Below are 24,375 nucleotides of genomic sequence, written 5' to 3'. Positions count from 1 at the left end.
AGAGCTTGCCTGAGAGCAGAGTTTCTTAGTCTTCAGTTCTGTTTCTGATTGCCTTTGCTGCAGGCTGGGGTTAACATAGTTGTTGTCTCTCCAGTATGCAGTATCAAAAGATCATTATTCACATCTCCACCCCACAGCTAGTCTTGTAGCAGCTAATACATTTTTACACAAACCTCTGTGTCCCTTATTTTTAGTTAAGGCGGAGAACACACTGCTGAGATGAAGTGATGATAGTAAAGGTAGCTATAAAGTCCCCGGCATTTGCAGGGTAGTCTTTAAACACTCCCTGAGCTCTATTCAGCAACTACAGAGCACTTTCCAATACGGATTTTCCAGTGGGTGTGGTTACAAAAGCCAAAATGTCCTATTTAATCCATTACTGCATGATTGATGATATTAACTTTGCTTCCAAAATAATTCCTGTAAGATTAAATTATAACAACCAGGATAGACATATTTACCTCTCAGCCTTGTTGTCACCTGGGAGGGTGAGTGGGTGAATGGCTTGGACACCTAAATGCACTGAAATAACTTGAAAATGAGGCAACATAGGAGCTTGAAATTGACATTATAGGTGCATCTACTAAAAATCCTGGACTACTTCAGACTAAGAAACCAAGAGCAAAAGCAACCGGATATACTGCTATCATACTCTAAATGGCACCATAGTGGAAGTGGAATTCTTTTCTTGTAGTCTTGTGGTCTGATAGCGAATGGCCAAACTAGTTAAATGAGTGGCACATTAATTCCAAGTCGTGCTTTCTGACACTGACTGCCTTGGAGTGTGATGTTGGCCCACAGCTGTTCTTACATAACAGCAATCTTTATAGGCTGTCCTGTGTTTCCATGGTGATGTGTTTGGTTTCCAAGGCAACTGTACTCCTAACAGGAGCTGAGGCCAGCTGAACACATGCACCTACATTTCTTAGGAGAAAGGAGGAAAGGGCCTGGTGAAATGGCAAACTTTCTGTGTCTGATGATGTTTTGCTTACTCTGTCCACAAGGAATAAACGCTTTTGAGATCTGATCATTTGTCACTTGTAAACAGCAGAAAAGAGTTGCACTGAATATGCTCCTGCTGGAATTTGCAGTGTCTGCTGTTTAACAGCTGGAGGGACTCTGTTGATGTTTGAAGTGAGGCTGAGTGGAGTAAGAAATTATGTATCAAATGCTTTTGAGATAGCAGTGAAAGTGACCTTATTCAGTGCTGTTTGAGGGTTTTGTTAAATGCATAAAATTAAATGTTCCTTTTGACCTTTCTGTGCTTTGTTTACGCAGGTATGGCAGTGGATTTGAAAGCTAGCAGATTATTGTGTACCCTTTGTCTTCTTTCTCTCACAGCTCTCCTTCTCTCATCTGCCTCTATGTGGTTTGAATATAATTTAAGAGATACATGGTTCCACCTGAATTTGCAGCACTAAGCAGAACTTTTAGCATTGTGCATTGCCGGTTTGGATTCTAGGGTGATGGCAGCTTTAAATGAAAGGATCCTATTACAGTGTTCCTGCAGTCCTTTAGTCCGCAGAGTTGGCTCAATGTGAACAAGATTTAGGATTCCAATCAGACCTAAATGTTGTTTTCATGGTTTTACTATATTAACTTTGCCTCAAAGAACCTTATTAATTATTAGTATCTCCAAAACATTTTTTTTTTTAAATCAAAAAACCTATCAGTACTTGTCTGATTAGAAACTTCAACACAAGCACAAATTTCTTCATTGCCACCGAGTGCTAATGGACTGAAAAAGATGCAGAGTTAAAGCTTTTATAAACAGTCTCAATTTTGATATTGATTCTAGGGCATTAAGCTCAAATGGATAATGCTGATATGTTGCTGACTTGCGATAAAATGCTGTGGGCCATTAGTGTCAATAATATCTGTAGGTTCTTTTTTTTTTCCCTAACCAAAGTAAGTCACAAAAGTCCAGTTTCATCAAACGCGGTTTATTTATGCACTTATTCTGTGAAATATCATATAAACATTTTGCGGTCTTACAATTCACGCGGTTTCAGATTGTGAAAATGCTGGCAAACTTTCTCCACTTCTCAGATGGCTCTAAATTGGTGTGTTTTACACTCAGCATGAAAAGGTATATTTCTGTATTGTGGTGTTGATTTTTCTGCGTTTCTTGACTGTGGGTACAATTTCTTTGCCTCATTGCCATTAACAGTTAACACCATCAACAGGAAATGTAACGTGGCTTTTCCGCAAATTAAATCAAAGTGAAAAAGATGTGACTAACTGTCTGGAAGCATTGAGACCTTTTTCTGGTAACCCACTCTGACATGGGTCAGTGTTTGAAGAACTGCAGACACTGCAGTGTTGTCAGATAGCTTTGGTATGTGTTAGTCTCAACTCTGCCTGTAGCTATTATGAATAAAGTGAAATGATTGTACAGTGATTTTAAAAAGTTTATGATGTATGAATAGCTTACTCTAGAAGAGGTCACTGCCTTGCAACAGCATGTAACAGCTGTTTTGGACGCTAAGTGATGCAAATTGTCTTTCTTAGCCTGATTTAATTAATTTGGCACATGGGCATCAGGGCAGCTGGTGTGGTGCTGCAACTTCAGCAGAGGCGATTGTGATGGTTTTTGAAAGTTCAGCAATATCTGCCCACCTTCAAACCACAGCTTTGCTCGATCATCAGAGCTGCTTCCAAATGTTACTGTTTGCTCAGCATTGGTAGGATTTTACTCGTGATATGTAAACAGTCAGTTTTTTAGGTGGGGGATCAGTGAGGAGTGAAAGAAGAATGTTGATACTGATAAGTGAAAAAGGATTGGCCCGATTGGTTAGTCTGATAATTGCATGATCCCTGCATACATGCATAAAATACTTACACTTATTGCACCTTTTTAAAGAGCATTCTTTGGGTTTTAAGTTGTCGTTCTGGATGTTTTGCACATCACACTAGAGCCAAAATGATTATCACTATTTTTTTTTAATCTGTATTGAGATTCTGATTATTCATTTTTAGTGACAAAAATGTTTTTATTACACTTTCGTGTGAACATAACAGTGCTTTAACATCCATGTTGTGCTACATTGCAGCTAATGTACAGATTTTTAGCATAAAGATAAAATTTGTCCTCCTCGTTCATGTAAATTCAGTGAATTTCTCAGAAGAAAATTTGTAAATAATGAATCAAGTTTCACCAAAACGTAACACTAACTGAAATACATTTACATTGAGCTACAATCCTGGTAATTAAAACATTTTTGCAGACAATGAGGTCCACTTGACCTACGTGCCTCTCCTAGAGGCAAAATATAAAGTCTTTAATTCGTGTTGCTTTGCAGTGCAACAACAGCTCTTCAGCACTCTATGATTTCCTCTTGGTTAACATCACTAAAATTATTTCCTAACAATGGATGGTGATGTTCACCTTTGACTTTGGTTATCTGTCTATCTGTAGTATTACTTATCCATACTAGTCCAGGAAACTTGCACCGTGCTGGGAACAGCTGTGATCGGCTTGTGGAGGCATTAACTTGGCGCTGATTTAGGTATCGCTTGATTTGCTGTTACTTGGTGACTTCAAAAACTTCATTTAATTATTGGAAGCGAAAATTGGGATGGATATTAAAATGTGATTAATTGTGCAGCTCTCCATCAAACTAAATATAGTCGATTTTTTTCATATTTTTAAGCAGCGTGACAAAAGCTGCCACTGCTTCAGTTTTTAAAATGATTGATTTGCCCCTTCATGTACTGAGGATCCGTCATTAACACCTTTTAGCTTCACATGACACATTAATGGCTGAAGAGCAGAAAGCTTTGTACTATGACCTTTAAAAGTTGCTTTTCTAGTCCTATTGAGGCTCTATGTGATTGGCATATATTTCAGTGACTTCATTCATAATGATTCATCAGGTTGAGATCTTCCATGATTTGTGGCAGATGGCTTAAATATATGTGCAAAAGTACACAATCAAAGCAGTGCTGCTGACAAATTTTATTAAATATGTAACATTTTATGCTGTACATTTAAAAAATAAAGTATATTTTGTTGATAGAGATTGACCAACAACATGGAAAAAATTACTATTTGGAGATTCCCTTGCATCATTAATAGGCCAGGGACAGAGGATCTCTCTCCCTAATGAGTGTCTGGCACCAGATCTCAGTGCTCTGTATTCCTCTGTCAATAACTCACGCCCTAGTTACATGACTGAATCAAAACTGAGTTTTTTTCCTGAATGGTTTCAAAGAGTATGCAGCCTCGCTGTCTTTTCTCATTCTCTTATTTCTTAATTGCACTTTAAGTTGGTTTTTATGACAAAAGGAAAGCAACAGATAGGAAAACAAAAGGTGAAGAACATAAAAGTGCTTGATTTTAGGAAATTGGGGACGAATGCCATTGCAAAGATAGCCATGTCAACCTCAGCTGTCTCCTCTTTGGACAGAGTCTGGAGTTTCCTTACACGTGGAAGACGTAAGGATTATTTTGTTTCAAGTATTTACATTTTCATTATTTTGCTCAATGAGTAATACTAAAAATGATGACAATTCTATACACTAACCTTTTTGATAGAATGCACAAAATGTAGGAAATGCATGTTTAGTTTGAATGTAATTGGTAAATTGAATTTAAACACATTTATCTTAAAATAAGGGTCTTTTTTTTTTAAACATAATGCTAAATAAAAGCAAATGTATAAAAGTGCAATTAAAAGATGGAACCAAGCAGTAAAAGCAACAGTTACTTTGTATCTCGGCACTGCTGGAGTGAGAGGTCTGCCAAAAGCCTTTAATTGAAATGCATAGGGGACAACAAATGGCACTAAAGTTGGACATCCCATAAGCATTAGGAGGTAAATCAATTGACCAGCCAAACTAGTGCTGCTAAATGTAACTGCTATCTTTAATGGGTCTCAGACTTTTGTGATGTGCTTTACTGTGTTTAAGTGACATGTTTACTGATATTAGATTTTAAATATTAGATTTACAATAATTACTTTGATATGATACACACCTGTTATCATACTTAATAAAGACACTTTAATAAAGAGACGGTGCATGTTTAGGACTTATCTTTGGTCTCTGTCAGTGGTCTTTAATTATTATATTGTTGGTCTGACTATACCACACATGAAGGTATTACAACCTGCCTATCTGTTGTACAGATTAAGTTTATTAAGTAAAAAAAATTGGACAAAGTATTGTTGGTGTAGAATTTGCAAAACGGGAAACCAAGTCCTGATTTAAATTCGTGACCTCAGATCTGTGGAAATATTGGTGTTATTGATGTGGAAAATCTCAGAACACCAATAAAAGCGGACAGGAAGAGAAAAAAGAGGGTCCGTCAGCTCCCTCTGTGATGCTGGATGCTTTGAGTTCAGTATGCTGTTGTCATGGCACTTTTGGCTCAACAATTTGTATTGATTTGAACTAATGGGCTGGCTCACACACACACACACACACACACACACGCTTCCTCATGAGTTTGTCTGTGCCCTTCAGAGTCAGCACTTGAGTACTTTGTCCAGTGACAGACAGCTGCAAACTATTTATCCTTACAAGCACTCAGCCAGGAGGATCAACTTGGATCTACTATAAATCTGGCTTCATGTCTGCAGATCCCTCACTATTGTTGTTGTCAGTTTATAGTTTTATAGCAGCTGCTTTAGGTAATATGCAAAGCTGTAAGAAGTAACTGTTAGAATTAGCGGGCTATATGCTATAAGTCATGTCAACAACATAACAGAACATGCACTGTTATAGCTCACATGACTGAGCAGGGAAACCCATACACTGTAAGGCTATAGCAGAGGCCTGATTTTGAGTTCGCCTCAAGGTCATTTACTGCTCATCTTCCCCTTGTTTGTTCTCCCAGCTTTTGACTTTCCATCACTGTCCTATCTAAATGAAGAAAAAAAAAAAGTAAATATCTATCACAAAGATTATGAAATAACAAGATACAGCTGGCTGTATTTTCAGTTTCTTTTATTTCCTTTGGCCAGAGTTGACAGTGGAGTGCTGTTGTGATTTCAGGAAACACATTGTGGAAATCAATGATAACCTCTATGTGGTCACATGACCAAGGCAGGATGTAAGGGCGGTATGGTTTGCATGATTGGCTTTCTGGTTTAATGATGGGTGATTCTCATTTCCTCTTTTACAACAGGAAACTTCCTTAAGTTAAAGCACTTTGTAACCAAGCTTCAAATACAGATGGTGTTGACTGTTATGATGGAAATCTATATACTGTATGTCAGACAGTACATAGGTGTGCCATCAAAACACACACAGAAAGTACTAATTTTGATTTATATTCTAGTAAAAGGATAACCACTTAAAACATGAATTGCTTTCAAATTATATGTTTAGCAGTTTTTGAATTAGTGTTAAATTGAACAATTTCTTTCTCATTTTACAGACTACATTATGACCGTAAGAGCTACATTAAGCCTACCACACAAACCCACTTAAGAAATGTACAATGTTACTATTTGTTTTACTCTATTAGATGTTTAACAGTAGTCTCTGACACGGTTACAGGAGGCCAGCCCAGGATGAACGGCGAGTCAGGTGCCGGGGTGGTGACAGCCCCCCCTCCCACCACAGCCCCCCACAAGGAGCGATATTTTGACCGGGTAGATGAGAGCAGTCCAGAGTACCAGAGGGAGAGGAACATGGCACCGGACCTGCGACAGGACTTCAACATGATGGAGCAGAGGAAGAGAGTCTCCATGATCCTACAGAGCCCCGTCAGTAGGACGTACTCATTAATTCTGCTTGTTCATGTTGTTTGGTTTTCATGGATCAGAGTCAGGTCATGGTTCATATGTTCAGAAATCTCTTGATTCGTTGATTCGTCAGCAGAATGCCCAGGACAGTGAAAAAATTTGTTCAGAGGTCGATTATATGCATGAAAAGCACTGATGTGTAAGTTTTTACTGTGCAGAGAGAAGCTGAAGAAGTTGCCCTTTCATACAGGCTCAGTTTTATGCATTTTTGAATCTAATTAATATTAGATCTGTGTAGATCCGTGGTTATTTCTGCCTTTAGGATTTGCCCTGTTTCTGAAAGTTACTCTTACCACCCTTTAAAATTCAAAGTTGATCATTTGTTCGTTTTGTTGTTTTTTGTTTGTTTGTCGTGTCTGTGTCAACGGCCCTCCAGGCCTTTTGCGAGGAGCTAGAGACGATGATCCAGGATCAGCTGAAGAAGGGAAAGACGCCCACAAGCCTATTGGCTCTGCAGCAGATCGCAGATTTCATGACCACCAGTATGCCTTCCATGTACCCTGCAGCACCACAAGGAGGCATGGCGGCACTCAATATGAGTAAGCAGAGAAGAGAATGGCTGTGTGTGACTTCTTGACCTCAGCCCTGCTGTGTCTGTGCTCACAATGAGTAATGCAGAGCATGCCAGAGTTGATTTCAGCACAAAGACTCTAGTCAGATTTCAGTGGCAGAACCCATCTAATTGTTGTATGTGAGATTGCCTTTTCTTTCTTTCTTCACAGGTTTGGGAATGGTGACTCCAGTCAATGATCTGCGTGGCTCTGACTCCATCTCCTACGACAAGGGCGAGAAGCTGCTGCGCTGCAAGTTGGCTGCCTTTTATCGGCTGGCTGACTTGTTTGGCTGGTCTGAGCTCATCTACAACCACCTCACAGTACGTTCATTCATTCCATAATAAAACGTCAGGTTGATATTTTGACACAGCTTTTAGTATGCCCATGCAGTCTGAGTCTGATGCATTGCTGCATTTTAGAAGCAAGTCTTGTAACTGTACAATGATCCTGGGATGATTCTGGGTGGTTATTTTTAAGCCCCTTTTTAAATCAAGGATAGAGTTTCAATTTCAATGGTAACTGGGATGTGTGTACAATCACCAGTCGAAACAAATAAGACTTTCAAAAGTTTGACTGTGTCACAAAATAAGGTGTAAAACATATTTTTCCTGCAGTTGACACTTCCACTGCCCATAATTTCATAAAACGATGGCTTCAGTGAAGGCTTAATTCAGAGTGCTAACCTAAACAGGTCTCTTTACACCCAAAGAGACCACTGAACAAATACTATGTTTGTTCACATTATTGTCCAATAAGCAAAGAAGTAAAAAGCCCTACATCTTTTACTGTGATAATCAGCAGAGAGACATCCCAAAGATCTTCTAGAATCAACTCTCACAACTCGTTACCTATACAGGGAGTTACTTGAAAGCATTATCTAAATAGCTTTAATGTTAGTGGTCAGCAGAATGTATAACTGAAAATATACTCTGTTCTAGGGCTGCACGATTAATCGTTAGAAAATCGTGATCTCGATTCATACTTATGTGCGATCTCATTTCCAAATGACAACGATTAAAAAAAGAAAAAAAGACGACAATTGTACCGCATTTTGATCCGGGACGTAATCTGCATGAAAACAAGCGCTCACTCTTCCTGCTCAACAAATGACAAGGGCGGAGCCTTATACCACGTGATACAGAAGCTGTGCCGTGTGATGCTAAAATTAGCAGGGAAAAAACAACGGAGAACACGTCAGGGATGACGAGAAAGTGACAGGAGAAAATCCGTCCCGGTCAACCACCCAAACATCAATAACGGGAACCTTATACAGCGCTTCCCTATACCCGTCGAACTCCTGCAGGCACAAAGAAATTACGGAGGCTATTACTTATCACCTGACCAAAGATATGGCTCCCATCAACACTGTGCAAAACGAGGGATTTAGGAAAATGATCAACACCCTAGACAAACGCTACACAGTCCCAACCCGCAACTATTTTTCTATTGTTGCACTACCTGCTCTATACACGCAGCGTCGAGCAACGGTGGAGACGGAATTTCAAGCAGTACAACATTTTGCGGCAACAACAAAGTGTGAGACATTTGTTGTTTTTATGTTTTTTTTTTTTATTGTTTTTATGTTCAGTCTCAACTGTTACGAAGTTGATGTGCAGTTAATAAGTGCAATAAATATTTATACTGGAAAAGAAAATCGTGAGAGAATCGTGATCTCAATTCTAAGCCAAAAAATCGTGATTCTCATTTTATGCAAAATCGTGCAGCCCTACTCTGAACAGTGCACTAATCTGCACAGTAACTCCAGTTTTTGTTTTTTTCCTCCACCACTTTTGGCTATTTGTAAATTTCTGCCATAGAAATTTACTTCTGTTCAGGATTCTGTGAGTGTTGTTTCCTCACAGTGCTGCTCAGTTTGAGCCACCTTCAGTAATCTAACATTGCTGTGTTCTTGTCTTACAGGTCAGAGTGAATTCAGACCAGGAGCGCTTCCTTATTGTTCCCTTTGGGCTCCTTTACAGTGAAGTCACTGCCTCCAGTTTGGTAAGAAGCACTTCAGATCATTAATCGAGGCTTTGTTTTCCCTTTGTTATTGAATGAAGCAATTTCCCCTCATATTATAATACCTTGAGCTGCATGAGTTTACATCTTTTGAGATTAAGTTTTCAAAACGGGGTTATACAACCTCATACAATCTGCTATTCCATCTAGGTGAAGATTAATCTCCAAGGTGAAATGGTAGACCGTGGCAGCACCAACCTTGGAGTCAACCAGGCCGGTTTCACTCTCCACTCTGCCATCTATGCTGCACGTCCTGATGTCAAGTGTATCGTACATATACATACACCTGCAGGGGCAGCGGTAAGCAACAGTAGTGCATGCTGTAAATTTACAATTTAAAAACATAGTTGGTTAGGTGTTGTCTGAGCCTGTTTATTTTTTTTGCAGGTGTCAGCCATGAAATGCGGACTGTTACCCATCTCTCCTGAGGCCCTATCCCTGGGTGAGGTGGCCTACCATGACTACTACGGCATCCTCGTGGATGATGAAGAAACTACTCTTATACAGAGAAACCTTGGCCCTAAAAGCAAGGTAACAGCAGAGTCTTTGTGTGTGTAATAGAAATCAAAAGGAGAGAATTTATTTCTAAAGGGAATTTTCTTTTTATTTCGTTTGTTTCAGGTGTTGATCCTTAGGAACCATGGCTTGGTGTCAGTAGGTGAAACAGTGGAGGAGGCTTTCTATTACATCCACAATCTGGTCACTGCCTGTGAGATCCAGGTAGGACACTGAACCACCTGGTAGTGGTAACACATTGAAATTTTTTAATGTCAAACGATCCGTAATATTCTGGCTTTGTTGTTTCATGTGGTTGTCATACATGTTTGTATGCGTTTTTCACAACTAATGCTTTTGTCCGTTGTCTCTTTGTCTCTTTATACATGTTCATCTGTCCTTGTGTTGGATGTCTGTGTCTCTTCCTTGATGTGCTTGTGTCCTCATTCTCTTTTTTTTTTTTTTTTTTTGGTTTTGTTTCTGGATTCTGGATCTTTCGATGGTTTGGTCTGTTTGTATACCCCCCTTAATATTTTGTAGGTACGAACACTGGCCAGCGCTGGAGGGCCAGATAATCTGGTGATGTTGGACCCTGGGAAATACAAGTCACGCCCACAGGTCCCTGAGCCAGCTGGTGACGGGTCCTCAACCCATCCCAAGTGGCAAGTCGGGGAGCAGGAGTTTGAAGCCCTCATGAGAATGCTCGACAACTTGGTAAGCACAAAGGGAGAGGGATGATTTAAGTTATATGCAAGACACATACATAGTCACACATTTTTTTGCTTTGTTTCCATCCAGGGCTACAGAACGGGCTATCCTTACCGCTGCCCAGCCTTGCGAGACAAAGGTAAAAAGTACAGTGATGTGGAGATGGCCTCCTCCGCCCACGGTGGTTACTCATATGGGGAGGACAGTGACTCAGGTGCTCGCTCCCCATTGAAACACAGCTTCCAGCGCGGCCAGCGCGACAAGACCCGCTGGCTAAATGCCAGCGGCCGCCCCGATGAGCCCTCTGAGGACGGGGCCGACGGCAGCAGCCCCAAGTCGAAGCCTAAGGTGTGGACGAACATAACACATGATCACGTCAAACCCTTGCTGCAGTCTCTCTCGTCCGGTGTCTGCGTGCCAAGCTGTATAACCAACTGCTTGGTCTGTGCCTACCTTATTGTTCATAGTATAGATTTTACAGCTACCTTGTTGGTGGTAACGGGTAGATGGTCGGCATCCTGAGGGTCTGAGTACAATGAAAATGAAAAGAATGTTGCAAGTTTTTCACGTTTTCTCACAGAACTGCTTGCCTGCTAAAATGCAAGTCGGTGCAATCTATCTTTTTACTGCTTTTCTTTCTTAGTGCTTAAATGCCCCAGTAATCCATCTTTCTACTGCAGTCTCTGTACTTCACAGCTTACCTCACAGCTGTGATTATGTCTTGACTATTTTTACTCTTATTCTGGTATCCTAATACTTCATGATGCCCGGCCAGCTGCCCACAGCATGCCCCACTGCATGTGTAGTAGTGAAATGCATTGTTGGTGTTGATGTTTTTCCCAGAGGAGCGAGCAGCAGGGGTGTGGCATGAGTCTGCAGGTAGGCAGGTGAATGTGGCACAAACAGGTGATGTTGCTCCTGACCACCGTATTGTTCACAATCCCTTAATACACAACTGTGCATCGTGACGTTTGTTGCTTAAAGAAGAGTGAGAAGATAATGAAGTAAAAAAAGAAATTAAGAAAAAAAGTTCTTTGAGTTTTGAGGCTTTATTCACCAAAAATCTTTAGGAATCTGTATAGACGTACTATAGAGTAAAGAAGGAAGGTGGCATGATGAGAGTATTTATTTTTCCAGGTTAAATATACTTTACACACACTGGATTATTCCAGATTTACTTCACTACAGAGTTATGCAGCCTGCTCCTTTTTTTAAATTTTCCTCAAACACTTGCAACTGTTCCCAGTTGTGCATTTGTGCGTTTCCTCCTATTATTCATATTCTCTCTAATCTTCTGATTTCAGTTTTATTTCCAAAGTGGCTTTGAGCACCTCAAGGCCTGCATGAGTGGATCTGTTTGGGGCGGGGTTCAAAAAAAAAGAAAGAAAGAACTAAAACTTTTGAAATTTGACCTGACCCTTGAATTAATTATCTCCTGTTGGGAAAGTAGGAAATGTTGTGTGTGAGACTCTTTCTCAGTGAGTATATCGTGTTTACATGTTCATCTCATACTCAACCAACCCAATCCAGCTACTTCCATCAAGATTCCCTTCCTCATCTATCTTCTAGTTTGGCAGCTAACCAGCCAAGCTTGTAACAAACACAGGAATGAAGTCATGAGCTTATGCTTACACATGCCTAGTTTTCAAAGGTTGAATTAAAGCATTTTGCATGAAAGCTGAAGATTTGATTTCTGTATTCACCTGCTGCTCATTCAGTTTGGTGCGGAAATGGGTTTTCCATGCAATCATGCTGAGCATTACCAGGTTTGCGTTACAACCATGGGTTGTTTCTTCACATTAAGAGGAACACATTATTTAGCAAGACACCTAACACTTTGATCCTCAGCTGGGTAAGATATTCTTAGTCTGTGGTGTTGTGACATTCGATTTCTTTGTCCCAACATGGGCGGGTGTCCTCGGGTGTATTTCTCTCTTATCTCTGTCGTCCTTGTTGTTGTGTATCAGCCTGGAAAATGACTTTGGTGATGCCAGCTCACCCCTCACTGCCACTCTCGCTTCGTAAGCCAGCCTCATCGTCTTAGTCACCCACTCAGCCACCCTGTCATGTCTCACTTCTCCCTCACAACTAACCACCCACCCAGCTCCTTATTCCCCTCCACGCCTTACCCTTTTTACCACTTTTTGTTTCTCCATCCTGTGATGTTTTCAGTTCTTGTTTTTAAGTTAAAATAGCATATCAATGATGATGACAAATGAGGGTTTTTTGTTGATGAAAGAAGTTGGTTGTAGCACCAGTGATGCTGCTGTGGAGCACAGTGACAGTCTTGTGACCAAAAAATAACAAAGTCAGAAATTTAGGATGACTGCTGCTGTGACCTGGAACGCAGCGTGATGTGACTCACCGGTCAACACGTCACTTGTTATTAAAAAAAACAAATACAAACCCAAACACAACATGGAAGTAAAACCAAATGTTTCTTGGAATCCCAAAGAAGAAAATGAAGTTGAGTCATCCAAACAAAAACTTGTTTTTGTGACTGCATCGAAGAGGAGGATGCAGGGGGAAACAATGCAGCGGAGGGACCAAAGCGTATTAGATCAGTGTTATACAAGTGATTTGTAATGAACTTATAGCTGCTAGGTCTGCTTAAATCTGTGTATAGGCACCTTTAAACATTTTGTCATTTATTATCTCAAAGGCAGATGAGTTTATACTCACCTAAATAATGTTAAACACGGTGTTTGCTGTAAATCCTTTAATGTCAGCTCTGATTTCACATTTGCCTTCCAACAGCCTACTGTTCCTTGATCTAAGACATGGATGTCAGAATCATTACCCCTGTTGTTGTCGCCCCGCTGGGCGGTGTGAGCGCTCAAGTTTATAAATGTGATAACTAGAGAACGAGGCAAAGTAGGATTTTTGAAATTCATACCATAGGTGTATCTGCTAAGTGACCTTAACCTCAGGAGTCAAGGCTCAATTTTTCAGGCCAGTTCTGGCCCACAGGCCTTATTTTTTGACTCTTAAGTACTAACCTAAATGATCATTTCCAAACTGATTTAAGCTTCCCAGTCACATTTCATCTAGTATGAAATCTAGTAACGTCAGGTATGAAAATCTACCGCTTTATTGTATGTTTAGTCATTCTGTGGAAATGAAGCGTCAGTTAACATTCTGTATTACTGGGAAAATCCTATATAATACATTGATAAAGTAGCCTTGGATAGATTATGTTGGTTGTGGTGTAGAGGAGTCCCCTGAATTTAAAGTGGAAAAGGCGCCTCATCATCATTGGTTCACTTTTTTTTTTTTTTTCCCCCATTCAGACCAGTTTTGTCAGTTTCAGTTGAGCATGATTCTTGTTTTGTGAAGCCTGCATAGTATTGTCTGATTATATTTTTGTGCTTGGGTTTGTCATGTCATTTCATGTGTCTGGTTTTAGCTGGTTTTAACTCTTTATCTGGTGTTTACAGTGGACAAAGGAAGATGGGCTCCGCCAGGCTGCTGCAGTCAATCAGTTCATCCCACTGAACACCAACCCAAAGGAAGTCCTGGAAATGAGGAATAAGGTATCACAGCGTTCTCCTGTTTGCTTTAAGTGTTTCGTCCTTCTAGGAGCATATTTAACAGGATACTTTTATTGTCCTTTTTATGAGTTGAATATTTTTGTTTGTAGATCCGGGAGCAGAACCTGCAGGACATAAAGACAGCAGGGCCCCAGTCTCAGGTTCTGTGTGCCAGCACTGTGGTCGAACGCTCCTTTAACCAGGTCAGTGTGAGAACTGAGCACTGAAACACCTCACAGCTACAACTCTCCTGACCTGGAGATGAATGTGCACTGTTGAACTAGCTTGATTTGTGTCTGTTAGTGTCTTCTATTGAGGTTGGCTCAGTTAAAACAAAATCTACATTCTGTCCAGGTCAGGAGTTTCCCTCCTAAACCAAGAGGCTGCAATGTGTGAATATTGTGCATGAAGCTGTACTGGCCACTGTGAACTCTAACGAAAGACATGGTTGCTACTAAAATCAGATTTATGACAGAATAACTACGAAGAACAAAAATATGTCATCCGTTGTGTTTACCAGAGCATGGGTGACTTTAACTTTAATTATTCTTTGATCACAGAGAGTGTCAATCTGGCAGGTGAGTAGTAAGTGAGAGAGGCAACCTCATTCTCCTCTCCAAACCTGCCAGCTCAGGCTGTGTCCATATTCATACATTGTCTTTCCTTTGTTTTAATTTGCTTTTAATATTTATTTTGTTTGTAGCAGAGTAATGGTTGTTACCTTACACAACATTTGCAAGCTGGTCTCTTACAATGCTAAAATGATTTCCATGTTATAGTCAAATAATTGTTTTTTTTGTTTGTTTTGTTTTTTTTAAGTGCATGAGTGAGGGACAAAGCAAAGCAGTGGGAACATCCTAAAATGTTTCCCCCTGCCGTTTGTCTGCATGACTCGTCCTTCCTGTCCAGCGTTGGTTTTTAGCTAAGTTAATAGCTCTGGTAAAACAGAGCTCTTAATCGTTTTTGGATTAAGATAATAAAGCTATAGGGGGTAATTTAAAACGTTACCAGTGCATAACTGCTGATTAACTGCTGTTTTGCACTGTGTAGCACCCCCTTGTGTGGAGAGTTTGCCTTTACAGTGCATGTTTCTGGCTCTTTGTTCAGTCACTGCAAGCCTTTTCATAACCCTATGACTATTTGCGGAACCATCTCTCTTTGCATGTATTTCCAATATATGTTTGTATGGAATGGTGTGAATGCAGAGGTGGAAAGTCATTAAACGCAACGATAACTGAAGTATTATTATGAATTCATAGTAAATGAATACAACAATGTTGGGTTATTTTAAATCAGTTTATGCTCTTTGGGCCTCCTTTTTAAAGCTATGCCCACCAGAGTTGACTTTGTGAGATCATGTATTTGAACACCATTAAACACAACACAATACTATACAACTTAACTTTTGTACTGAAATGAGATATAATCATAGTCTTTCCCCCTTTGTGCTTGTGTGTGTGAAAGGTTTGTGAATATTTGCGCACCTTCGTGGCTGCTTGGACCAGTGTTAATCTGAATGTTCTAGTGTTAGAGCTGGGTTTTGCCTCTCCCCCCCCTCACTGGGTTTACTATTGCAGGACGCCCCTCTGTCTGACTGTACAGACACTATTGATGGCCTTGATGTGTCCGAGGGCTCCTATAGTCCTGCTAAATCTATTAGAAAGGTACTCACTGCTCCAATCACTTTTTTCACACCATTATTCGACCTGTGAGACAGCAGATAGGCAGATATCTGGAACTAATGAGTGATAGTTTAGTGAGAGATTACAGGGGTTTTTGAACGTTGTGACTGGTTTTCTTCAACTGACAATTTTGTTGTTGGTAAGGATACTTCATGTTCAGTACACTCTGCTGACTCTGTCTGAACGATGGATATTTTTTCAGACTTTTGTTTTTAACCCAAGAGGAGCAGTGAAAAGTGCTTAGATCCAGTAACATTGTGAATTTTACTGCATGTATAACAAATTGTGTGATATATAAACAACTGACTTACAGTAATATTCATCTCAAGTTGTGTATTGTAGTGGTCTGTGCTGTGAATTCCCCACACCCCCTATATGACACAGCTATCTTAACTCATGCACATACATCCTCTGTGTAAGCAAATGGCACATACTTACAATGGGTGGGCGGGCTATGTGTGCAAGGCCCAGAAATGCTTTTATGTGAAATAAAAGGTTATTGTGAGTGCACAAAGGTTATGAATATTTGCTTTGTAACTATTCTGTTACGCTGTTGGCTTGGACTGCTTGAACTGGACTCTTCAGTGCTTTGCTATATCAAAGCTAATTAAGTCTTAAAAGAATACCAAAGGTTTCTCTTTTCTTATGTTTTGTTTTGGGTTTTTCCCTTTTTTGTGCAGTTTTTAATGAGGAAACTTCCTAACTTTTACTTCTGCCTTACATTTATGAATTCATGGCTGATGATGCTAATATTGTGTTTCTGCCTGCATCTTATCTAATATTCACACTTCAGACTACATTTTGTTTGTAAAGAACAACTACAGAAATTTCTACATATAAAATGCCATTTATAGCTTACAGTACGTGGATTTTATTATTTTTTTTGATCTGCTGATTGTGCTTTCCCTTCTCCTCCCCTTCTCTGTGTTCTGAAGGGTGAACTGGTGACTGCATCCAAGGCAATCATCGAAAAGGAGTATCAGCCCAAGGTTATCGTCAGCAAGCAGGGGCCCAACCCCTTCACCAAACTCACCGACCAGGAGCTGGAGGAGTACCGCAGGGAGGTGGAGCTTAAACAGAAAGGAGGTGAAGGTGAAGAGCAAAGCAACATTGCAACTTTTTAAAATGATTTCACCTATAAGTTTAGTCTTAAAGTAACATAAACGTGTATTGGAAGTTTGCTTTACCTGTTTGTATCTAAACATTCAATTATAAACTGTATATCAAAGATGGCTGCAATCACCATGTCATTACCCATCAGTTTGTGGGCTGGAGTTTAGTATTTTGGCCGTTGCTAATTATTTTGAATTTCACCCGCAATGTCATTCTCATTATACAGGTACAGTAAAATTGAGACTGGCGTCACTCATATGTCCATCAAAAAGTAAATAAATAAATAAATGGACAATAAATGGAGATCTCAGGGGGAAAACGTTAAAGAGTTGAGAAATGTGTTTTCTTAGCGATAAAATCAGACTTGATAACAACGCATAACTATGCGTCTTAAGGAGGGGAAAGAAACAGCATTTCACAGCTCCCTTCTTCTATAGTCCCACTTACTTGACCTTCCTCAAGAGATTTGTTATAATTGGGGCAAATCAATAATTTTCCTATTTGTGGTTTACAGAGTAAATAACGTCACAGAAAATATCTGAGCTTTCATGACCTCATAAACATGATTGGGGGAAAAAATGTAAACAATAAGACTTGAAGTACGTTTAAAATCAGCTTATTATTAAAATAAATCCTACAGAATAAACTTCATACTTGCCATACTGTGATGTTATCTCTCCACACACACACCCACATTCACACGGATTCACAGTGCAGGGTCGATCCATGAGTAGGGGGGGATCAGCCTCTGCTGTACCCAGCCCGGCGCCTCAAACGGCACAGATGGGTCAAGCCTCATCATCTCCACCGTCTGCAGCTGACTCTTCCAGCTTAGAGAAAGCCCAGCCTACAGCTGCCACACCAGCCTCTGAGCACGGCTCCTCTTCTGTCGGCGGAGCTGAGCCATCGCAGAGTGGAGCAGACTCTGCAGGAACAGTGGCAGACGATGTTTTTTCGACTGCAGATGAGGTTTTTTCAGCCCCAGATTCTCCACATAGGGACTTCCACTGTGCTGTGCTGCGAGCCCTCAGCAAGGAGCCCTCGGTGGTAGATGCAGCTAAGGCAGGTCAGGCTCCATGTACACCAGATAAAGTGGAGTCTTGCCTAAACTCTGGCCTTCCACTTCCCACCTCCCCTGCTCAGCCCTGGGACACTGGGAATCCCCCGCCTGCTGTGTTCTCTCCTTCTTCTGAGGGTTTGGAGTCTGCTGCAAGTGTTTTACCATGTGCAAGCACCCTCCATACCCACACTCTAATCTCTGAAGCCTTTGCTTGATTATTTTTTTTCCCCATAAATCCCCTGTCTCTGATGTTTTGTCGAAGGCAGATCATATACCTTTCTGCAGTTTGATTGGACGAGGGGCTGAGGAGATAGGATGCTTAGAGTAAATTTCATTTTTAACATTCAAACCTTCTGGCTCTATTTTTTTTTTCTTCTTCTTTCAGGGTTCTCACTCCTCAAATGCAAAAAATGTTATTTAGTTTTATTTATGTATTAATTTTTGCTCTGTAGAATTAACTCTTGATGAAGCTGCATCTGAGCTCAATCATCCAATCAGAGTATCCCCTGTGTGGAGAACAATGGTCATTCTCTTCCTGCTAACTTGTCGGCTCTCCCTTCTGCGCATCTGACTAATTTCCATCAAACCTTGATTTGAATCAGGTTCTGGGGATGTTTTTAAGGTTGATTTAGTGGTGTCTGTATCAGTAGGTTTGCAGTGCTTTCTTGATTAAAGCTTACAGCTTTTGTTTATTTTGTTTAGTTTTTGTGTGAGTGTTATCTCCCCTCTCCTTTTGTGTTGCATTATGTGGGTGTTGGCACAGAATGACTCATTGACATAAAAATGTGGCTTTTAACTGTATATTTAGGCAAAAAAACCAAAACAATGATAACTACTGATAACCTTATAATCTGATGTAATGGCTATTTAATTGTTTAATGTCTACTCGCCTTTCTTCCAGATCCAGGGCAGCTTGTAGAGTCTGAGAACGAGCCCAAAGACCCCAAACCCACATCCACACCACCCAGCACCCCAATCAGAGCAGAGGAAGGTAAGTTAGCCTGCCATACTTGGCTCACTTATTTCCTACCTGGTTCAGCATGGGTTTCTCCAGTTCTGTGGCTGGAAGGTTTGGGTGTTTCTAGGGTCTACAGCGGGAATGCAGAGGCTCCTGCCTATCCACCTGCTTGTCTGTCTCTTGAGTTTGTTTTTGCTGTGGTCTTTAATAATACTACTATAAGTGTTGTGCTTTAATTTCTGTAATAACAGGCCAAGAGGTTTTGTTTATTTCATAAGAAATATTTTTAGGGCTGATAATCTGCCGAAAGCTCAGTTTGGAAATGCTGATAATAAAAAGAGCCTGTTTATCAGCTTTTGATGGACCATAGGACAGACTCTTTTATTTTCTTCCTCTTGGTCTTTATTACTATTGGATTACACCCATGTCAGTGGTATCATTCCTAATGATACTGGAACTGACCTCTAAAAACAGGAAGTTATTTTTTACATTGAGCAATCTCAGTTGAAGTCATCTTAAGGGGTAAACGGGTATCTAGCTTTGATTGCAGGTGTAATCTAATACCAGAAATGTTGTTGCATAACATGTGTCTCTCTGTACAGTATCTCCTGTTCCCCCTTCACTTCCATTCTCCATCTACTTGGGGTCTATGAAGAATGGTTCCCAACCATTCTTTATTTTTGTTAATCTTCTGATATATATAAATATTTTATATATTTTTTTATCTTCATTTTACATTTTTGATTTTCCTTTTTTAATTTAACACAGTGCCTGTGGTTTGATCTGCATAGACATTTGTTTCTACTTGTGCTTTTTTCTTTTTTTGTGGCTGCGATTACAATCAGGAGATGGAAATTCAAAAGAGTACCTGTTACCATAGTAAGTATGTACTGTTCCACCTCCTCCACACCTTCATAATTAACCCGTCACCCTCCCACGCCTGTGTGTGAGCATCGACCCTGTTTTTTCCCCCCTTTCCCGCTCTTTGCATGGCTTCAGTAGCAGAGCAGTGTTCTGTGATCTAAACTAACCCCTTTTTGTCGGGGTGTGTGACTGATCAGACAGTTTAGACTCCTCTGAATCTCTTTCTCAGGGGTTGATGGGTTATTTCAGAGCTCCTCACTCATAATTAGTGTTTCAAGTTCATGCCAAGAAAAAAATGAATGAATGAAAAAAGACTGACATTCACAAAACAAATTGCAAGATCCTTAACTCTAGTGGAGTAAGTGGAGGATGTTCCTGAAGTAAACCTCACACCGTACTTTCACTGTGTCACATTAACCTCTTTTCTTCCTGTCGACTATTCGCTATCAAACCTCTCTTGCACATTAGCACATTTCTGTAACTGTTATATGACACTGTATGTTTCTGTTCTGGGGAAAAAAAACTCAGGTAATGTTTTGAAAATATCTTTTGAATGTCGTTTGTCTTCCAGACGAGTCCTTTACCAGGTACACGAGTGCTTTATTTCTCTTGTGGCTTTCTGAGCGAACTTGCTGTTGGTTTAGCTGGTTGAAGCCAAAAGCTTGGCTGTGTGGTGGTGCTTGGTCTCCATTTTTATCTGTCTGTGTTGTTCGGCCTTATCTGTATACTGACAGACATGAAGATATGCGAAAACTGAAATGCGCTGCTGTTTTCTCGAGTCTTGTTTTGCAGTAGTCACTGTTGCATGCAAACGGTTTTTAAAAAATAATGAAAATCCAGTGCGAGCTTGCAGCAATACTTTTAGGATGCTGTTTGTGCCACTGACCCTTGAAACAGAACATCTATGATGCAGCACTTTTTTTCTTTTCTTATCTTATCTTATCTTTTTTCTTTTTTTGCTGGGAGTGTTTTTTTTTTTTTTTTTGTTTGTTTGTTTGTTTGGTTTTTTAAAAGACGAGAATTAGTTCAGGTCACTAGAAAAACTTTCCAACGTCAGTACTGACTTGGAGTTTTAAGGCACTCTCATAAACAAGCTTCCCATTGGCAAAATAACCCCTCACATCATGATGACTATATGGACAAGTTTAGTATTTAGAAATTAAACGGGATCTTTGCCAACAAGTATGCAAACATCTTATTCCCTTCCCAGCAGCTTGATTAATACTGTACATACTGGTGGCTCCTGTTGATGCTTACTACTTTTTGAGAGCTGATGCAGTGTTGAATTAATTCCCTTCCCCTGAAAAATACACTAAAATACACTTTAAAAAAAAAAAGGGAAAAAAAAGAATCTTTGCGTTGTGGATGTTTCTCTGATTTGTGCGTGCTCTGTTGTATTTCATTTTGTTTTGTTTGTACACAGGGTACAAATGAACAAGGGAACTGCCCTCATTAAGATTTCCCTGTTTAAATGAAGGTAAAAGAAAGAATGCAGAGTGCTCGCTCAGGCCTGTCAAAGTGATGGAAATGAAAGGAAACAGGGAGAAGAATTCCCAATGAGAGCGGTGTTCAGTGCATCTTGGTTGAGGTTTTGCTCTGTAAAAAGCTACAAAGTTGAAGTAGTGGATTATTAGTATTTTTTTTCTCTTTCTTTAAATGTAGTGTGAGTATTGCCTGCGCAAGTGTTAGACTTGTGGTCACTGAAGCTTTCTTAGACTAAAGCACCTTAAGTCAGTAGTGTTTGGGATGGTTTTATTATGTCACATAAATAAATGACTGTGTGGACTGCAGAGAAAGGTGGATGCATCTAAAATAGAAAATCGCATGGATTTTGCAGCTTACCCAGTTGTAGTAACGCCGCTCAGCAGTGCAGCTCCATTAGTTTGTCCCCTGAGTCCACTAACTCTCTCCATCTGCCCCTCCACCAGAGTCCTTGCCAGAACAAACCTTTAAGGATGAGAGTGACGCAGCCACCCTGAGACAGACCCTTCCAGATTTAACACCCGATGACCCTTCAGATGCTCCAGCGCTTCCTGCCGAAGACTCCACCCCCGCCACTGCCGACACAGCCGAGGGGGAGGAAGCCGCTGACGCCGGCGACCAGGAGGGTGACGAGTCTCCCAGCAAGTCCCCCTCCAAAAAGAAAAAGAAGTTTCGCACTCCTTCCTTCCTGAAGAAAAACAAAAAAAAGTCTGAGTCCTAGATTGAAGAATGTTGGATCGGTCCTCACTGCTGGCTCCTGTCTCTTTTTCTTTCTTTCTTCTTTTTTTTGTCTCTGCTTTTTGTCTGATATCATTACACCGTCAAGTTTCAAGCAGGCCACAGTTACACGCCATTACTTTTTAAAAAATATATATAATTTGCCGCTGGCTTATTAACCTATTTTCCCTTGTGTGTGCCAATTTTGTATACAATGTAAAAAATGAAATGCATAAGGTTTTTAATTAGTAGCAGCTTTTAGTTGCGAGTGAGTGTTGCATTTTGTCTCGTCCACTTCATCTGGCCTTTTATGCATGGCTCTTACTACAGGCCCACATAAGTAATGTGAGGTTATTTTATTTTATTTTTTTAGATTACTACTAAACCACTGTAACCACTAGAATGTATTGGGATTGTATCGAAATATATAAGTGTCTTTCAGCAAAAGCAAAACAAGAAAACATTGAATGCAGACAGAGAAGCTCATACCCTCTCATTTGACTGGTTTGAAACTCTGACAGCGGGAACTACAACTTGCACAGCACTAATTGCATCCCTGAAGCCGTGCATCCGTGTAATTACATGTTGGCAGAGGAAGAGAGCGACACTTCAGTAGAGGACGTGCTCGTGGGAAAAAAAAAGTCCATATTTTTTTATTTTTAAATTTAAACCAATCAGTGCATTCGATATTAAACACACCTGGATGTTGGTTTTGCTTCTGTTTTTAAACACTCTAAATACCCACCTGGTTAGGTAGTTGTAAAGTGCTTTCTATCGATTTTGATTTCTACTGATTTGTATTTTTATTTTATTTTTTTTAAGTGGAATTTTATTCTAATATTTCACAGACAAGCACCATTAAAATATCCATCTGAGGTGCTTGCAAACCTGCAGATGGTGTTTTTTACTGAAGCTTTAGTGTGAGTATAGTTCACAGCGGCGTGTGAGTCATGAAATGTGGGCAGGCATTGCGCTTAATGATTATTCTAAGGGTTGATGTAATGTATTTGCTACTGGCTTTAAGACATAAGTATGAAGGAATGTGTAAAAAAAAAATCTCAGTTTGTGGTTCCCATATTTTTTTCTTCCCAAGCTTGGCTTTAATTTTTAGTTTGGTTTTCTTTTTTTTTTTCTTTTTTCTTTTTGCATTTACCTCTGTTTACAGTCTCAATACTACATAATGTGTATAATTCCAAACTTTATTCTGCATAAACTGTCTTATTTCACTCCCTGAATAGATTGAGCCATGATTACTTCCTGTGAGCACACTGTGAGCCTCCCTCTTTTTCTTTCTTTCCTTTTTTTAATGAACTCAGACAACACTTTGAAATAGTCGGTTATAGATGCAGTTGTTACAGAACTTATAAATGGCTGTTATAAAGCATGTCTGGACCTCTTCGTGTGAAACGTCACGCTGCTCAAACCTACTTTGTCCCTGAATACCTTCACCTGTTTCCAGTTGCACAAAACAAAAAGTTCACTGGAGAAGCGCTTCCGTTCTTGTCAACCTGATGTAATCTGAAGATTGAAAATGAGTTGCGCTTGAGGTTGCAGGGCATTAATATCAAGGCCTATTCCATGCTTTGCTCGACTTGTTTCTCCATCTTGTTTTAACCCACGAGGAGCCAAAAGGCATCGCAGGTGCTTTACTTACACTGCTGAACGTATAAGCTGAGAACTCCTGAAGGACTGCATGACAAGAGTGCATCACTATAACTACCCCCTTTAGATATGGCACACTAATTTTAGTGTCCTGATAACAACAAAGCCCCCTGTAGTCCTTTGAGTGTACCATATTCTTTTTTTTGTTTTGTTTTTATAAATTGCTTAATTTTGCTGATTTGTATCCTCAGTCTGAACTGCTTATAGTTTAAATATCTCATCATCATAACATCCACACACTTAACACTTCACTGCTTATTTGTCATGGTTATTTGCCTCCTTTCTACAACCATGAATAAAAATACTACAATTAAAATCACTTTTGTGTTATAGTGGTCATTTACAGGGAATTTCATGGTAGATGATGTAGAAGTCTCCTGCAAGGAACTCGACAACCCTTTTTTAAGTATGCAGTAATAAACTGGGTTTGTCAAGATAAGTCAGAAGAAATATAGTTTCTCTTTCGCCGCCATCCATTTAAGACTTTCTCATAGTATTTTCTTTGAAGTGGTCTCCAGCAGTAGTCCAAACTTTTTAGATGTAGTGTTAGTTTTCTGAAAGCCTGCTGAGAGGTCATGTTAAGACAGGCACTATTGCTTGTTTATGTTTCCTCTCTCCAGTTTGCTGAAACAGCCGATCTGTCTCTGACCGTGGTGCTGAAGTTGCATTTAAGAATTAGAATTTTACTAAATTCTCGCTCTGTTCTTAAACTCCTTCTTTTGTAGATGTGCCATAAACGCACCATAAAAACACACCATTTGTTATAGTTCCCACTGCAG

General features: G+C 40.0%; 1 protein-coding gene across 12 annotated transcripts in view; it reads left to right on the top strand.

The window, feature by feature from the left end:
• Positions 1-23,915, top strand: part of add1 (adducin 1 (alpha)) — a 29,605-nt gene extending 5,690 nt beyond the window's left edge. The window contains exons 1-19 of one of the 12 annotated variants that reach the window (XM_086300937.1): positions 4,252-4,438; positions 6,505-6,713; positions 7,129-7,291; positions 7,475-7,626; positions 9,227-9,307; positions 9,476-9,625; positions 9,713-9,856; positions 9,947-10,045; positions 10,361-10,534; positions 10,619-10,969; positions 13,966-14,061; positions 14,169-14,261; positions 15,636-15,722; positions 16,676-16,832; positions 17,566-17,919; positions 18,815-18,904; positions 19,717-19,750; positions 20,307-20,322; positions 21,664-21,755. In XM_086300937.1, the coding sequence (XP_086157063.1) occupies positions 4,279-4,438; positions 6,505-6,713; positions 7,129-7,291; positions 7,475-7,626; positions 9,227-9,307; positions 9,476-9,625; positions 9,713-9,856; positions 9,947-10,045; positions 10,361-10,534; positions 10,619-10,969; positions 13,966-14,061; positions 14,169-14,261; positions 15,636-15,722; positions 16,676-16,832; positions 17,566-17,919; positions 18,815-18,904; positions 19,717-19,750; position 20,307 (2,595 nt within the window). In that variant the 5' untranslated portion in view covers positions 4,252-4,278 and the 3' untranslated portion in view covers positions 20,308-20,322; positions 21,664-21,755. Of the gene's footprint in view, positions 1-4,251; positions 4,439-6,504; positions 6,714-7,128; positions 7,292-7,474; positions 7,627-9,226; positions 9,308-9,475; positions 9,626-9,712; positions 9,857-9,946; positions 10,046-10,360; positions 10,535-10,618; positions 10,970-13,965; positions 14,062-14,168; positions 14,262-15,635; positions 15,723-16,675; positions 16,833-17,565; positions 17,920-18,814; positions 18,905-19,716; positions 19,755-20,306 lie in introns of those variants that run through there. The other 11 variants (XM_086300936.1, XM_086300938.1, XM_086300935.1 and 8 more) reach the window with 11 other exon arrangements.
• Positions 23,916-24,375: the final 460 nt, after the last annotated feature.

This window comes from Aulonocara sp. 'chitande type north' Nkhata Bay, linkage group LG7 (genome assembly GCF_057382095.1).
Source record: "Aulonocara sp. 'chitande type north' Nkhata Bay isolate Kocher_YH1m ecotype deep benthic linkage group LG7, A_spYH_male_GT1.1, whole genome shotgun sequence".
NCBI lineage: Eukaryota > Metazoa > Chordata > Actinopteri > Cichliformes > Cichlidae > Aulonocara > Aulonocara sp. 'chitande type north' Nkhata Bay.
Note: the sequence above shows the minus strand (reverse complement) of the source record. Positions and strands in the feature narration are given on the sequence as shown.